The sequence below is a fragment of the Lolium rigidum genome, chromosome 5, assembly GCF_022539505.1.
Source record: "Lolium rigidum isolate FL_2022 chromosome 5, APGP_CSIRO_Lrig_0.1, whole genome shotgun sequence".
NCBI lineage: Eukaryota > Viridiplantae > Streptophyta > Magnoliopsida > Poales > Poaceae > Lolium > Lolium rigidum.
In genome coordinates this window covers 140,884,595-140,901,410 of record NC_061512.1, presented here as the reverse complement: position 1 = coordinate 140,901,410, position 16,816 = coordinate 140,884,595, and the positions used below count along the sequence as shown (strand labels likewise).

Below are 16,816 nucleotides of genomic sequence, written 5' to 3'. Positions count from 1 at the left end.
GAAGTTATCATAGGCGCCTCGCCGTCAACAGGAAAGTCTTCTCCCACTGAAAGAATATCCTTCCTTTACGAGACACACATGTGTAAAATCTGGGGTATGAACTATGGTGAGCTACATGTATAACAACTCTCCTATCCATCGAACTTCCAATTTGTTCTCCCTTTAATTATTCTTCGTATATATATTCATAAATATATGGAGATTTTATATACTCACGGATACATTTTTAACTTGTGAACATTTTATTTTGAAACATGAGCACTTTATAAGAATACATGAACATATTCTTAAACACATACACTCCCTCCGTTCCGAAGTAATTGGCTCAATTTTATCTAGATACACGTATCTATTTGGAGCGGAAAGAGTACGTTTTTAGGAATCCTTAACATGTTTCAATAATACATGAACATTATGTAAAAAGTACACCCAAAAAATGTTACATGCGAACATATTATTTTCTTGTTGCAATGATTTTTTTCCCAACGTGCACGGATTCTTTATGGGAATCGCATGAGCATATTTTTGAAATATTATGTGTTTGTTTTAGATTTTTGGACATTCTTATTTATATACATAAACAATTTTAAACTGATTTATGGACTTAACTAAATATATATTTTTTGCATTAGGGGGGGGGATCTATATACTTGGTAATGGGCTGGATCAAGTGCCGGTCTACAGGCAATATTGTGCTATCCCTCGCTACAAGCAGGGATCCTCAGTCCGTGAAGCAATGGATCCATATTCTTTGGGCCCTGGATATTTGTGGGCTGAGTAAGCCTAGCTTGGCAGAGATTCGGCCACGATTTGGAAGAGGCTCCACACGAAGACACAAAAATTGAAAGGATTTGATTGTATTCGTGTGTGTGTGAGACACTCACAGTTTAACACGTCAGCGTCATCCTCTACTTGCTCTTGTTCTTGTGCAGACCACAACAGAGCAAAGCAGCAAAGCAGAGCATCCATCATGCTGCACGGCAAGCTCCACCTCCAACCCCATCCTCACCCTCCGGTCACCCCCTTCTCCGTCCCGCCGCCATTCTCGCCTCCCACCACCACCTCCTCCTCCTCCTCGCGCAGCCACCACCTCGTCCACTCAGCCATTTCCCCCGCCGCGCCACTCTCTACTACCCACCAAGACGATGACGCGCTCCTCGCCCTCCTCCGCGCCGGCGACACCGACGCCGCCTACCGCCTCTTCGCCTCCTCCCCCTCCCTCCCCGAGTCCCCCACCGCGGCCTCCCGCCTCCTCGCCCAGCTCTCCTACACCTCCACCTCCTCCCGCACCTTCTCCCGCGCCGCCGGCCTCCTCCACCGCCTCCGCGCCCAGGGCGGCCTCAGCCTCCTCGACGCCAACTCCCTCTCCCTCGCCGCCTCCGCCGCCGCCCGCTCCGGCAACGCGCACCTCGCCTACTCCCTCCTCCTCTCCATGCTCCGCCGCGGCCTCCTCCCCGACCGCCGCGCCTACACGGCCGCCGTCTCCCGCCTCGGCCCCGCCCGCGCGCTCCGCCTCTTCGACGCCGTCCTCCACCACCTCCGCCTCGCCCCGCCCGACCCCTCCTCCTCCTTCTCCCTCCCCGACACGGCCGCCTTCAACGCCGCGCTCAGCGCCTGCGCGGACGCCGGCGACTGCCGCCGCTTCCACAACATCTTCAACGAGACGCGCAACTGGGGCGCCGGCGCCGCGCCCGACGCCCTCACCTACAACATCGCCATCAAGATGTGCGCGCGCGCCGGCCGCCGGGACCTCGTCGCGCGCGTGCTCGAGCGGATGCTCGCCGCCGGCCTCGCCCCCTGCGCCACCACCTTCCACTCCCTCGTCGCCGCCTACGTCGGCTTCGGCGACATCCCCACGGCAGAGAAGATCGTGCAGGCCATGCGGGAAGGCCGCACCGACGTCTGCCTCCTGCTCCGGCAAGTAGAAAACAACACCGTCGTCGTCGTCCCCGACGAGCACAGCGCTGTGCTAGAGGACATCGTCGGGGCCAGGCCGGACGAGGCGCCGCTGCTGCCGAGGACGTACCCGCCCAACTCCAGGGTGTACACGACGCTGATGAAGGGGTACATGAACGCCGGCCGCGTGGACGACGTGGTGGCCATGGCGCGCGCCATGCGGCTGGAGGGGGAGACGATGCCGGACAGCCGGCCAGACCACGTCACCTACACCACGGTGATATCCACCCTCGTGGCCGCGGGCGACGTAGACCGCGCGCACTCCGTGCTCGACGAGATGGGGAGAGCAGGGGTGCCGGCGACCCGGGTGACCTACAACGTGCTCATCAAGGGCTACTGCCAGCAGCTGCAGATGAGCAGGGCCAGGGAGCTCCTGGAGGAGATGACCACCGACGCCGACGTGGTCACCTACAACACCCTCATGGACGGGTGCGTGCTCATGGACGACAGCGCCGGCGCGCTGGCCCTGTTCAACGAGATGCGGTCGCGCGGGGTGCCGCCGTCGACGGTGAGCTACACGACGCTGATGAAGGCGTTCGCGGCGTCGGGGCAGCCCAAGGTGGCGCTCAAGGTGTTCGAGGAGATGGACAAGGACCCCAGGGTGACGGTGGACAGGGCGGCATGGAACATGCTGGTGGAAGGGTACTGCCAGCAAGGTCTGCTGGACACGGCGAAGCAGACGGTGGAGAGGATGAAGGAGCGCGGCGTGCAGCCGGACGTGGCCACCTACGGCAGCCTGGCCAAGGGGATCGCCATCGCCAGGAAGCCCGGGGAGGCGCTGGTGCTGTGGAACGAGGTGAAAGAGCGGTGCGAGGCCGGCGCCGGCGGCAAGCCACCGTTCAAACCCGACGAGGAGCTCCTGGACGCGCTCGCCGACGTGTGCGTCCGGGGAGCCTTCTTCAAGAAGGCGCTGGAGATCGTGGCGTGCATGGAGGAGAACGGCATCGCGCCCAACAAGACCAAGTACAAGAAGATCTACATCGAGATGCACTCCAGGATGTTCACCAGCAAGCACGCGTCGCAAGCCAGGCAGGACCGGAGGCGGGAGCGCAAGCGGGCGGCCGAGGCATTCAAGTTCTGGCTCGGCCTGCCCAACTCCTACTACGGCAGCGAGTGGCGGATCAGCCCCCTCGTCAACACCCAAGGCGGCGACGACGAGGACGACCTCAGCTAGAGCACAAACCCTCTTCCTTCTGCATCTCCTCCCAAGAAAGTTTTGACAACTACAAAGAGATACTAGCATACTGCTGCATACATAATACTGATGTTGTATCACTACATAAATCGTGGCAATTTTACCTTGTATGAATAAGTCTTCCATCTCATGCTGTTGCTCGATCGCTTCATTAGATTAGGGACATAAAAATGCCGTGTCAGATATTATGGCGTTAAGATAACATTCACACAGTTTGCTGCTAATGAGGATTCAGAAGAAATGATCTCTTTATTTACCAAGCATTGCTTGTGTCGTGATCCAACAGTAGTGATTTTACAATTCAATGGAACAATGTCAGGTAACAAACAAAAGCACCTCAACGAGGCTGTTGTATTGAACAAAGATTCAGTGGCATATCTCACAAGGCTCCGAGCTGTGCTCTGACTTTGTACAGCGTGTCTGCTGGTACCTCGAGAGAAGGTGAAGCGCAGCTGAGCAGGTTAAGGGGTGTCAGTTGTCCGAACGTTTTTGGAGTACTTGGTACAGTCAAATGGACCAACATCTTGAGCTTTGCGTTTAACCTACAAAGACAGACGCAAAACATCTTGAATTCCAGCAGATGACAAAGAGTCATACCGTATGCATGATCTTCAGTTTGTAAGGAATCTACTGGTCCTAGCTGAATCAGTATCCTCGTTTTATCATTGCCGAAAATCCATTTGAAATTGTGAATTTAAATTGTGCATTTCAAGAACAGAACTTCTCACATCAAGACTGAAAAAAATGGACCTTCTATTAAGAGTTTTTAAAACATGGAACTTATTGTAAGTAGATTTATTGCATGTCACATGTACACATTCCTAAACCTCAGGAAACATAAAAGCACCGCCTGGTGCATGTTTAGAGGATATGAATTATTTGCAATTGTGCAGGAGCGTACCGGTGACCAAGGACTGGGCTCTGGGGTAGTTTTATCGGTAGGAGAATTTTGCACAGCTCCACTCTTCTGTTCCAAAACTTCCTGTTAAAACATATTAACACGTCAGATGCGCAAACCTCGTAGTGACGATAGTGATAGAATCAGTGGAACTTGTAAGTTATAACAGCCAGAAGTAAGATGAACACTAATGTTCTGGTAAAATTAAAAAGAAGCCATTGCACACTTATATACCTTAATCCAAGTATGAGAGTATATCTATATGCAGTGTGCCCCCAGGGAATATATCAATGCAATGGTCCTAAATCAGCTACTACCCAGATACTGTATTCATATATGATTATCAGGATGCTTGATCAGATTCATCCACGTAATATACAAACAGAGAACTACAAAACTGAATGATTATATTGGTATACTAACGTTTCTGCATAATTAGGGCAAGGGTATATCGTACGTTCTAGCTATATAGAACATCACACTTACAGAAAATCCAGATAATTACCAGAAGTACTTATTCATATACAAAAAAGTTTGAAAAGTCAATTATGTCATGAAAACAGACCTCCCCGCAAGCCTCCATGGCAGCAAGCCATTCTTCCGAAAATGGTACCAATTGTTTTAGATGATTTTTTATGATGGTATTTGTGCCTGGTCTGTGCACTGCCTTGGTCTTTCTGCAAAAGATAAGGAGAAACTATCAATGCACTATGCAACTGAAGCCATTTAACTTTATGCATTTGATATACTTGGTGCATGCATACCCTATAGGTGATGGATCCTCTAGAGTTAACAACTCGTTTTTGTCAAGCTCCATATCGTCTTCAGTATTTGCTTCTTCCAATAAAACCCGTTGTCTTTCCACTGGCAAAGAATCATGTGTTTCTGTCTTACAGTCAATCACGACTTCTTTTGAATCACTAAAATCAGTACAAGGCACAGGTGCTCCTGGTTCCATAGGTGGACATTCTGTACTCCTATAATCATGGTCGTATTCAGACCCTATTAACAGCTGAACTTCCTTGCTAATCAGTGGACTATCTGAGTCAATATCCATATCTTCTTCAGCATTGGGTTCTTCCAATAAAAGAGGCTGTCTTTCCACTGCCAAAGAATCATGTGTTTCTGTCCTAAAATCTACTGTGACTTCTTTTAGATCACTAAAATCAGCACAAGGTACAGGTGCTTCTGGTTCTATAGGGAGGCATTCTGTACGCCTATAATCGTTGTCACAATCACACCCTACTAAGAGCTGAGCTTCCTTGCCAATCAATGGACTATCTGACTCAAAGTTGACACTACCATCAGTATTTGGTTTGTCTGATGAATTAGGTTGGGCTTCATTACAAAAGGAAGCAGGCAAATCTGCTGTACCATCAGCTGAAGCTGGTTTTATATCAACTGAATTACCACACTGTGGCACCCGATCTTCCCATGTTGTAGACTCTACTGATTTCATAGTGGAAGATTCAGTACGTTGTTGATTGCAGGAATCAAAATATCGCAAGAAGTCAGGACCTGAAGTGCAACTGTTGCCTTCTGAGAAAGAAACTGAGACCATTGTCTCTCCAGAAAGAGAATTTTCCAGGTCAATTGCTACACCAGCACAATTTTCTGACTTGCTTTCATAAATGAAACCGTCAAGGGTGCGCAATTCAGAATTGCAAGACGATGACAATATACTCGCAGCAATAGGTTTCATTGAGCCGATGGCGGCTTCATGAGAACAGGAATCCTCAACATGCTCAATGGTTGAGGGGCAAATAGATTTTAGGGAGTGGGAATCCTCACTAGGTTCAGTTCTGTTCATAATGCCCCCTTCTGCTACATGTGATGCAACAATATCCACATTTGGCATGCCATTTCTGGAACCACTATTCTTTTCTGAACCAGGTGATTGTGTAGTAGCTCCACTTCCAGCAGAGAAGCAATCAACCTTCTGCGTTGGTTCAGTATTTGCATTTCTTGAATTTGCTGAGCACGTTGTTATACCTTCTGACAAGGATTCTTTCCCAGAACACACATTGCCATGCTCTAGAGCAGGTAATGAAGAGACCAAAGTGTTGATTGCAGGATGCACAACCGGCTCTGAATTGGTAGGGCAATTGGTTGGCAGCTGCGCTGTAAGACAGAGTCTGCTTTTCAAATCCTCAGGCTGCTTATATCTAGGAGGCTTTGCAAGTGCTGACGTAGTTCTAGTAAAGCAGACCTTTGCATTTCCTTGAGCAGTATCACCATTTGATACAGGAGTCTGAGATAGCCTGCTATTTACATACTCAGACTGCTTATATCTGGGAGGCTTTGCAAGTGATGAAGTATTTCGAGTAACACAGCTCTTTGTGTTTCCTTGAGCAGCATCACCATGTGACACAAGAGCCTTTTCCTGAAAACAATCATTCAATCAGTGAAGTTTTGACAGTGTTCAAGAAAAAAAGTTTGACAAAATACCAAAAAAAACAATCAAGAAAGTAAGAATTAAATGACAAAGTCAAACCAACAGATTTCAGAAGTTCAAGAGCGATAAAACTTCGAAGCTAAGTTAATCAAAGTCAAGCAACGTCTCTTTGTACAACTGTACAAGCAGACACCAGGATTCGACTCCCATTGGCATAATTTATTTCATGGGGTGCCTGGTGTCCTGGTCATTCTTGTACAAACTATGGCACCAGGTGCTAGTGCCTTGTTGGTCAGGTTTTCTTATGGAAAAATTAAAAGTAGTGTCTGTAGCATGGTCATCTCTTTCACAAGAAATTTCATATCATTCCATGAACAAAAGAAAATTATACATAACCCTATAGCAATTAATTGCTAATGCACTCCAAATTTCCACACAGATCAGGATATCAACACCATTGTCTCATACATTTGCAGGGAACTAGTTTGCAACGTTTGGTGATATGCAGACAAGAACGTTGCGTAGAATACTAGAATCACATGTCTACTTATTACTCAGGTAGCTGTAATATAATTGCATTATTTTCCATACCAAGCATTGAACAACAAACAACACCAGTGCACTAAACCACAAAGGAAAAGACATATATTCTGAAAAAGGCAAAAAAATGTAAATGTAAAATCATCACATGTGATTAGGGACTAGGTTTGGAAGAACATAACCTGAGAGAAAAAACCAACTGAAGGTGAAGGCATGCGAAGTGCTGATGGTTTAGCAGAAGTTGATGCAGGGACACCAATGAAACTGGAGGGCCTATTTTGTGTATATGTTGAATAACTTGCACATTTCCTAGAACTACTGCCTTCTCCATGGAGGGCTGTAACAGGCTCCTGAAAAATAAAAAGATCTGTTTCATTTACTGCAAACAAGAATGCAGAAAAAATCCCCAGCTTAAGAGGTCATGTTAGCACTAAGTTTTCTTTCCATACATAAGATTGAAAATAAAATCTAGGTGCCCTTTTTCTCTAGCAAGGATGCTAGATGTCATGCTCACATGTTTACTCCCTTGGATAATTAAATAATTTAATTGAAACATTTTTGAGATGGTCAAAAACTACATATATCAAGATTTGTAAATCTAAATCTGTGGACTCTAAGAGAAACAAATACAATACAGAATGAAGTTGCTTACAGTTCGAAAATTCAGACCTTAAATATCCACATTTTTTCAAGTGCCTAAAACTGCATATATAGGCATGATTTTAGACCTTTAGTTTTATCTAGGGAAGTGATGAAAATTCAGGGATAGAATGACATTGCTTGAAATATCGGTGGCAGATAGACAAGTTTCCCATATTAAGATGGTACTTAGTACAAGAACTCACCACATCCTTCTCTGTGGTAAGTCCAGAGGATTTAGTTGAAGATGTAGGCTTAATCTTCGACTTTAGCTGGAGTGCCTCCACTCTACTTGGGTGATCGGTTTTAACTGAAAATAGCAGTGCCATGAGTTAGCTAGTTGGTAGTAGCATACAAGAGTGCAAATAAAGTAAAGTTAAACAACAGACAAATGTCACTGAGGTAAAGTAAAAGAAATCCATGAGTTCACAAAGACTGAACTTCCTTCAAAAGAAATATACACAAGAATACCTGGAGGTAACTTTGTGTTTGATTTGCAGATATTTGTCGCTGATAAGGTACTTCTAGGGACCATAGGGATAGAAGGCTGCAATGACTTTTTGGGTGTTCTTGTCATTTGAGTTGTAGCATTTGAATTTGACGCCTTCTTCTGTGTATAACCAAGTTAAGACTAACAACATGTGTAGTTACCAAGACTTAAACTTCGCAACAACAGTATCGACAATAAGTTAAACCTACTGTCGGTAACAAAAAATCAAGACTCGTACAATTATCCTAAAACATCACAAAGGATATGCATATCCTGCTGGTGACCTCGGTATCAAATTTGGAATGCTTCGCGCTGACCTCTTATCCTGCTTTTCCTGAAATTGACCAAAAAGAGGAATGATATTGCATGATAATTAGTGTCCCCACTACCATGAATAAACTATGGGCTGAATGACGAACTGACCGAAAGTTCTCTCTGTTCAACCCGCTCAGAAATTTTTGCAGGAGAAAACAGTTTCCTTCCCTTGTTCTCGGCGCTACGATACTTCACGAGCAATTTGCCACGGGAACTCTCTGCGACATCCTTCAGTATGGATGCACTGCCAGTTCTCCCAACCCTACACAGTGGGGAAATGGTACCACCAACCCCTGAGCCAGGGCTCCTGCCTGGCTTCATTTGGGAGCCACTGAGCACAGAAAGCTCCGAATTATCTAAAACACCTGCGAATTTCACAAAACCAGTCAGCTCCAGCCCGATCTGGCACAAAGATCTGGGAAGGAATTACTCGCACCTTCTTCGGTGAAGAAAGCAGGGTTCCATGCGATGCTCTTCCTGAGGTTGAACCCCCCGGGCTTCTTCTTCCTCTTTGTAGAGACAGCCCCCTCCCTGTGCAGGGTTGGGCAATCGGACATAATGTTGCGGTCTTGGCGGATATTCTCTTTGTCGTCCTTTTCCATGAGTGGTGGAGAATCTGTGCTAGATCAGAAATCTAGAATTACTACCCATGAATCCGCCACTGGATGCTGTGAATCCGTACCGATGGACGCAGCATAAGAGCGGTCCAGACCAAGTAAAATCGAGAGGGAAGTTTGGTCGCGCTGAAGACGGCGGACGAGAACGCAGACGCGTAACCTAGGTCTTCAGCCGCCCAGACTTACATTGGATAACCGAATCAAACCGCGCGCGCACAGAGAGGGAGTGGGCGGAGGGGGAAGGGTAGCGGGGTGGCTCACCGATGTGGAGCGGCGAATCCATGCGTAGATGCGGACCTTGACGGAGATGCAGTCTTAGCCGGGGTCGTCGGAGGCGGAGGCGGAGGCGGAGGCGGCGCCGGGAACGGCGAAATGGGATGGCGATGGCCGATGGGGAACTGAATCTTTTGGGGGTGTTTTTTTTTTTTTTGAGGTGTTGGTTCTCTGTTCCGTTCGAATCGGCTGCCCAGCGGGAACTTAAAAATTGGTGGGGGCTGCAACAGCGTCCAAACAATAGGATTGACATAATCTTGTCCGTCCGATCGCTCGGGGCCTCCTTCCAAACAAAAATATTCCTTTCGTCCTAAAATGTAAGAAGCGGTTGACTTTTTCTTGTGGACAATGCACAAGTTTGATTATGATTTTCATTTATAGTTTGTCTGTAAATTTAGTACTCCCTTTGTCCTAAAAAGGATGTCGGGAGGGTCATGCAGCCTCGCTCCTTTGCACCACTTATGTGCATGCTTTAGTGTGGTTCGGCCGTGGAGGAACCACTAAGGGGTTGTCGTGGATCTTTCGAAGTGGCGTGGTGGTCCAGCGTGGTATACATTTGAGCAGCAAGGGAGGCGAGGGGTGTACTCGAAGAGGAAGATGAAAAAATGATTCAACGGCCAACGGATCCATTATCGGGGTACATGGGAGAGCGGAGGAGCTGCTCTTGGATGGCAGTGTAGCAACGGTCATAGTGCAATGACGTGCCGGGGGGTGGAGGGTGGGGAGGACTAAAGGTAATTCCACAACACCCATATCTTATCTGATTTAATGGGCACATGTTCACAACTTGGGAGGACTACTACCTACTCAAGAATTGGTATACCCTGACATGGCAATTTGGTGGGGGTGGGGGGAGCTTGCTCAAGGGGTTAAGAGTCACGCCTCCATCTACAATGGTGATAGACATCGGGTCACAAGAGCTGGTTGGAGGGCCCAACAACTAGTGAGACAAGAACTAGGACTGGACTGCTGGTGTGTGTGTGGTTAAAGGGACCGGTTGTTGTCTCGTGTGAGGTACTGAAAGGACGAGATGACGCCTAGAGGGGGGTGAATAGGCGTTTAAAAACTCTTGCGGATTTGACTTGTAAGAATGCGGAATTAAACTAACGTTTAGTTTACAAGCACAACTCTTAAATATGCTAGGCTCAACTAAGTGCAACAATAACAACTAGAGCTAAGCAAGATAGGCACAAGATATATGAAGCACAAGTGATAGCAAGATATATGTACTTCAAGCACGATGGCTATCACAAGGAAAGTAAGCTCGGGTATAAAAATAATCGAGGCACACGGAGACGAGAATGTATTCCCGTGTTCCCTTCCTTTGCAAGAAGGTACGTCACGTTTGGAGGAGTGGGGGTCCCACGAAGGATTCCCCGACACGAAGGCTCACCCTATTCTCCGAGGCACACCCACGAAGGATAATGGCCATTTTCTTATGGTTAGCTTTTCCTCCACTCCGGAGATGGCAACCTCCACAACCACTTCACAAGCTCCACGAAGGAGAAGCCCGGGCCTCTTCACAATCTTCCTTGAAGAGATCACAGGAGCACCAACCGCCAAGCCAACTAGGAGGTCTCCCTCCAAGAGTAACAAGCTCACGGTCTCTCACTCGAACTAATCGTGGTGGAGAGCTCAACACTATGCAATGATGCAAAGCAAGAACACTAGAGGTGTTCAAATCCTTCACACTCAAATCCCACCAAAGCAACAAATGCTAGGATGAGATTAGAGAGGAAGAACAAAGAGGAAAGCAACAAATGACTCCAAGATCTAGATCTAAAGAGTTCCCCTCACTTAGAGGAGAGATGGATTGGTGGGGATTGTAGATCTCGATCTCCTCTCTTAGATCCATCAAGAATGAGCAGGAATCATGGGGGGAATCAAGAGATAGGGTAAGTTCTTCAAAGTCACCAATGGAGGAGAGAGAGTGGAAGCACTTATCCAGCTCAAGGTGGAAGAAGGCCTATTTATAGTATAGGGAGAAATATAACCGTTGGGTGAGTTTCAGCTCAGCACAGTCGAGGAGGCCGGTCAACCGGGCCTGGGGCCGGGCCGTCCGGTCCAGGGGCCGGTCAGACCGGGCCACCGGCCGGACCAGCACCGGGCGAAGCTGGAAGACTTACTGGATAGTGCCCGGTGGCACCAGTCCAGGGGCCGGTTTGAACCGGGCCATCCGGTAGGATGGCCGGTCACGCCGGGCGAGAAACCGGGCCAGCAGGAAAATATGTTATACAAAAACTGTGATAACATTTGTGTCCGGACCCCGATTGACATGAAACCAATTTTGTTGGAAAGATAACAACGAATAGAACCCCAACAAAATATGGAGACTCCTCACAGGATATTTTTAGATGTTTTTAGAGAGGGAGTCTCCCACCGTCAAGAAACGGTGAAGACGTCCAAACTCGAAAACGCAATAGAAGATGCATGCAGATTCCATTTTCGATGAACTTGGGCTTGTTGTAAAGCTAGCAACGAGCTCAAGAACCTCTCATAGAGAAACACTAAGAAGCAATAGGGATATGCAAAGTATGCAAAGGATTGAGCTCCCTAAGACGATGTGATCAAGTTACCCAGCCCCTCTTGATAGTGCGGCTATGTATCCTATAACCCGGTCTCCCAACAACCACCTTGAGACCGGTAAAAGTAAAACCTAACAAGACCAGACCTTTGCCTTGCGCATCCCGCTTGAATTTGATGATAACTCTTGAAGCTCCACTCAATCCGGAATGCCTCACTTGATCATTGTCGCTTCGTGAAGACTCACAAATGCTCCCCCATACACTATGATGGGAAAGCTCCATTAATGCACATCTTCACATGTCCATTATCACCAAATGGACGGCAAGCTTCAAGCATATGATCCTCTCGAGATGCTCAACTTGAACTTTCCCAACTCAACCTTGATGACGATCACCACTTGCCATCATCCTCTCATGGGCTATACGAGATCTCACTTTTGATGCATGCCCATGGAAAGATACCATGTGACTTCACGTGGCACATTCTTCATGCTTCATGTATTGACCAAACTTGAATCTATTCTTCACTCTTTGTATTGGTCAACCTTGTATCTTCTCATTCTCTATCATACTATCTTGAGGTGTATAAAGAATTCTTCACTTGAAATCAAGCTCTCAAGATCTTGATCATTCATTGCTTATCACATAAGATAGAGCATGGCTAATATTGAGTTCCACATAGGAACCCCAACTTCATTTCTTCTTCTTGATCATTATCACATATATATCTTCAAATCGATGATCTTGATGCCAATACACAAGGTACGTATATCTTTATCTTCATGGCATCCATACTTGAATCCAACACATGGAATACAAGTAGTACCTATGGAGTATTCCTTCATATAAACTCAATAAAAACATTAGTCCATAGGGGTTATCATTAGTTACCAAAACCACACATAGGGGCAATGTACCCTTACAGGTACCTTGTTGTTGAAACGAACTCCTAAATTCTACCATTTGACGCTCTTTTGCCTTGTGTGGCCCAGTCGGGCGACACAGGAGGTAAAGGCTAGCTGCCTCTAGCCATGGTCCCTCCTCACCCCTTTTGCCGCTAGTGGTGGTTGTCATCGTGCAAAGGTTGTGCTACAGACGGTGACAACAGATCTTCTCTGTCATTTTGGTGTTGTCCGGCAGAGTTTGTGGTGCTTTGCGCCGAGGCAGCACGCAGGACCCACAAGGAAGGCAAATATGACATGTGGAGAGTCAGGGCCGGCCTATAGGGCGGGTGATAAGGGATTAACTTATCAATGCCTACAAGTTGTAGACTAGGGTTTAGTTGGAAGTAGAGGGCAAGTAGATCTTTAAGGTTTCAGCCGGAAAAGTGCTCGACTGCTATGAAAACTAGGGTTGCGTGAAACAGTGAATCGGTCCTTTCTTTGTCCCTCGACTCCCCCTTATATAGGAGGCAGAGCCGAGGGTTTCGTGATGTACAAGTTACAGAGTCCGGGAGGGTTTCGTGAACCGTCCCGCGATATTTACAAGTTGATATTCCTAATACAACTCTATCTTTCCAAACTATGTAAAACTTCGGGTCGTGGGCCTTCAGTAAACCCCGGGTACCTTCTTCGGCAGGCCCATTGGGGATGCCTATGTCAGTAGCCCCCGAGATTTCGCTTGGATCGTACAATCAGGGAAAATCTCCATCTTTACAATCTGCATATGATTTCTGCAAGTCGACAAATTTTTATAAAGGAATTGTATATTGTACAGGGATAACGGTAATTGGGGCTGGTTCATCTGACGGATCAGGTACTAGTTAACTGCTCTCGTAGCAATCCGCAAAAACCTGTTGGCGTCAGAAACCCACCGGCGGGCAGCGACGGGCAACACAGTAGAGCCGGGAACAACTAGGGCTGCGGCTGGCCCCAGTCCCTCTGAGCGACGGCCCGCAAAGCCTTCTGGTCACACACCCGATGCCGTCGCAAGGGCGTGCCACCCGACCTATACCCGGTCGTGAAGGTGTGGATGATGCCTCGCTTAGTTTCCGCGCAGGGCACACACGTAAACATTAAATACGAGCCTCGATCGGCTCTCAGGTTATCCTCGTGAATCGGCTCAAAGAGCCGATCCACCCATGATTCGTACAAGGTGTCCGAATATATGGTGGTCCCGCTTGATCAAGATAAAGCTAATACAATCTACGACGATTTGGGGTTTTCACCGCATAATCGGATCATCCTACTCACGATTGGGCCTCGCGCTCGCGTACGGTGATCGTAAGCCGATCCTAGACAGGGCCTAAAAACCAACACGAGGTTGATCCTCGGAACGTCCTGTCTAGGGCCAGCAAACTACACCCTACACGCCGCTGGATCCTCCAACCCTTTGTAAGGCCTAACTATCGCGGATATTAAACTAATCCTTGAAGAATCAAGGAGCAACCGTAACGGATCGAATCTACTAAATAATGATCAAGCGGGGTGCCGCCCCTACACCTAAGATAGGTGTAAGGGCGGCTAGACATGCAAGGGTCGCACTACGATAGCATATGATACGAAGAACAATGCTAACCCTAACATATCTAAGATAACTACGTTGCTCGCCATCAAAAAGGCTTCAGTACGAGCAACGCATGAACAACGGGGATAGGCATTACGTCGCCTAGATCGCAAGATGCGATCTAGGCAGCATGGTGCTTACCGGTAGAAACCCTCGAGACGAAGGAGTTGGCGATGCGCCGAGATTTGTTTGTGGTGAACGTTGGTTGTTGTTTATTCCATAAACCCTAGATACATATTTATAGTCCAGGGGACTTTCTAATATGGGGCGTGCACTTAACCGTGCACGGGTAAAACTCTAACTTCTAAACCGATACATAACCTACTATGGTACGGATGTTGGAGATATGCCCAAGAGGCAATAATAAAGTGGTTATTATAATATCTTTGTGTTTATGATAAATGTTTATATACCATGCTATAATTGTATTAACAGAAACATTGATACATGTGTGTTATGTAAACAACAAGGAGTCCCTAGTAAGCCTCTTGTATAACTAGCTTGTTGATTAATAGATGATCATGGTTTCGTGATCATGAACATTGGATGTTATTAATAACAAGGTTATGTCATTAGTTGAATGATATAATGGACACACACCCAAATGAGCGTAGCATAAGATCAAGTCATTAAGTTCAATTTGCTATAAGCTTTCGATACATAGTTGTCTTAGTCCTTCGACCATGAGATCATGTAAATCACTTACACCGGAAGGGTACTTTGATTACATCAAACGCCATTGCGTAAATGGGTGGCAATTAAGATGGGATTAAGTATTTGGAAAGTGTGAGTTGAGGCATATGGATCAATAGTGGGATTTGTCCATCCCGATGACCGGATAGATATACTCCGGGCCCTCTCGGTGGAATGTCATCTGATTAGCTTGCAAGCATATGAATGGTTCATAAGAGATCACATACCACGGTACGAGTAAAGAGTACTTGTCGGTAACGAGGTTGAACAAGGTATGGAGATACCGATGATCAAACCTTGGACAAGTAAAATATCGCGAGACAAAGGGAATTGGCATCGTATGTAAATGGTTCAATCGATCACTGAGTCATCGTTGAATATGTGGGAGCCATTATGGATCTCCAGATCCCGCTATTGGTTATTGCTCGGAGAGGAGTCTCGACCATGTCTGCATAGTTCACGAACCGTAGGGTGACGCGCTTAAGGTTCGATGTCGCATAAGTAGATTCGGAATATGAGATGGAGACCGAATGTTGTTCGGAGTCTCGGATAGGATCCGAGACATCACGAGGAGAGCCGGAATTGTTCCGGAAGAATTCTGCCGTTTTGTATTTCAAGAAAAGTTGTTCGGAAACATTCTCGGAATTGGACGAAATAAAAACAGAGGTTCTTATTTTTCCGTCGCGCGTGACGGAGTCCAAAGGGGAGACGGAGAAAGGCCAGGAGTGGGCCACACCACACGGCGGCGCGGGCCCACCCTTGGCCGCGCCAGGGTGTGGTGTGGGCCCACCAGGCGCCGCCACTTGATCGGTTTCGCGAAACCCTAACCCTACCTTCCGACTATAAATAGTGGGGTAGTTTGGCCGGCCATTGCTGCTCCGTACAAAACCCTAAAGTGCCACCTCTCCTCCCTCCCGCTTTCTCGCTCCGGCTTAGGCGAAGCCCTCGCAGAATTCTTCTCCACCACCACCACCACGCCGTCGTGCTCGCTGGGATTCCGTGGAGATCTACCACACCTCCGCTGCCCGCCGGAACGGGGAGAGGAAGGAGCTTCATCGACACCGTACGTGCGACCGAGTACGGAAGTGCTCGCCGGATTGCAGCACCGGGGACGATCGCCTACACCAACAACGAGATTAATCTCGTAGGCTTTGGAATCTTCGAGGGTTAGTCTCATCTCCATCTCGTTGCTTAGATCTAGTAGATTGGATCTTGGGTGTTCCATAGATTAGATCTGTTGTTTTTATTCGCTTTGCGGTAGGAAAATTTTTGTTTTCTATGCAACGAATCCCATCAGTGGTATCAGAGCCATGTCTATGCATAGATCTGTTGCGCGAGTAGAACACAATGGTTTTGTGGGCGGTGATGCTTTTGTTGCTTTAGTTTGTGTACTTTGCTTCTTGCGGGATGGTGGGATGAAGCGGCCCGGGCTAACTTTACATGACCGCGTTTCATGAGACTTGCTCCACGCTTGACATGCAACTTGTATTGCATAAGTGGCTTTGCGGGTGTCCTGTCTCTCCCACCATAGTGAAGATTGTAATTTACACTTCTATTGTCAACACTAGTATCACCGTTGTGGTTCATGTTCGTAGGTAGATTGGATCTCACTCGAAAACCCTAAACCACGTAAAATATGCAAACCAAATTAGAGGCGTCTAACTTGTTTTTGCAGGGTTTGGTGATGTGATATGGCCATAATGTGATGATGATTATATATGATGTATGAGATGTTCATTGTTGTATTATGGCAACCGGCAGGAGCCTAATGGTTG

The 16,816-nt window shown here is 47.3% G+C and overlaps 2 protein-coding genes across 2 annotated transcripts; one reads left to right on the top strand and one right to left on the bottom strand.

The window, feature by feature from the left end:
• The first annotated feature begins 924 nt into the window (after positions 1–924).
• On the top strand, positions 925–3,403 carry LOC124658408 (pentatricopeptide repeat-containing protein At3g09650, chloroplastic-like). Its single transcript, XM_047196745.1, has one exon. It carries the CDS (start codon positions 971–973, stop codon positions 3,128–3,130), a length of 2,160 nt encoding a protein of 719 aa, XP_047052701.1. The 5' UTR covers positions 925–970; the 3' UTR covers positions 3,131–3,403.
• On the bottom strand, positions 3,382–5,514 carry LOC124658409. The gene is made up of 4 exons (XM_047196746.1): positions 4,814–5,514; positions 4,615–4,726; positions 4,053–4,133; positions 3,382–3,693 (listed from the first exon to the last, which is right to left on the bottom strand). Exons 1-4 carry the CDS (start codon positions 5,506–5,508, stop codon positions 3,613–3,615), a joined length of 969 nt encoding a protein of 322 aa, XP_047052702.1. The 5' UTR covers positions 5,509–5,514; the 3' UTR covers positions 3,382–3,612.
• Positions 5,515–16,816: the final 11,302 nt, after the last annotated feature.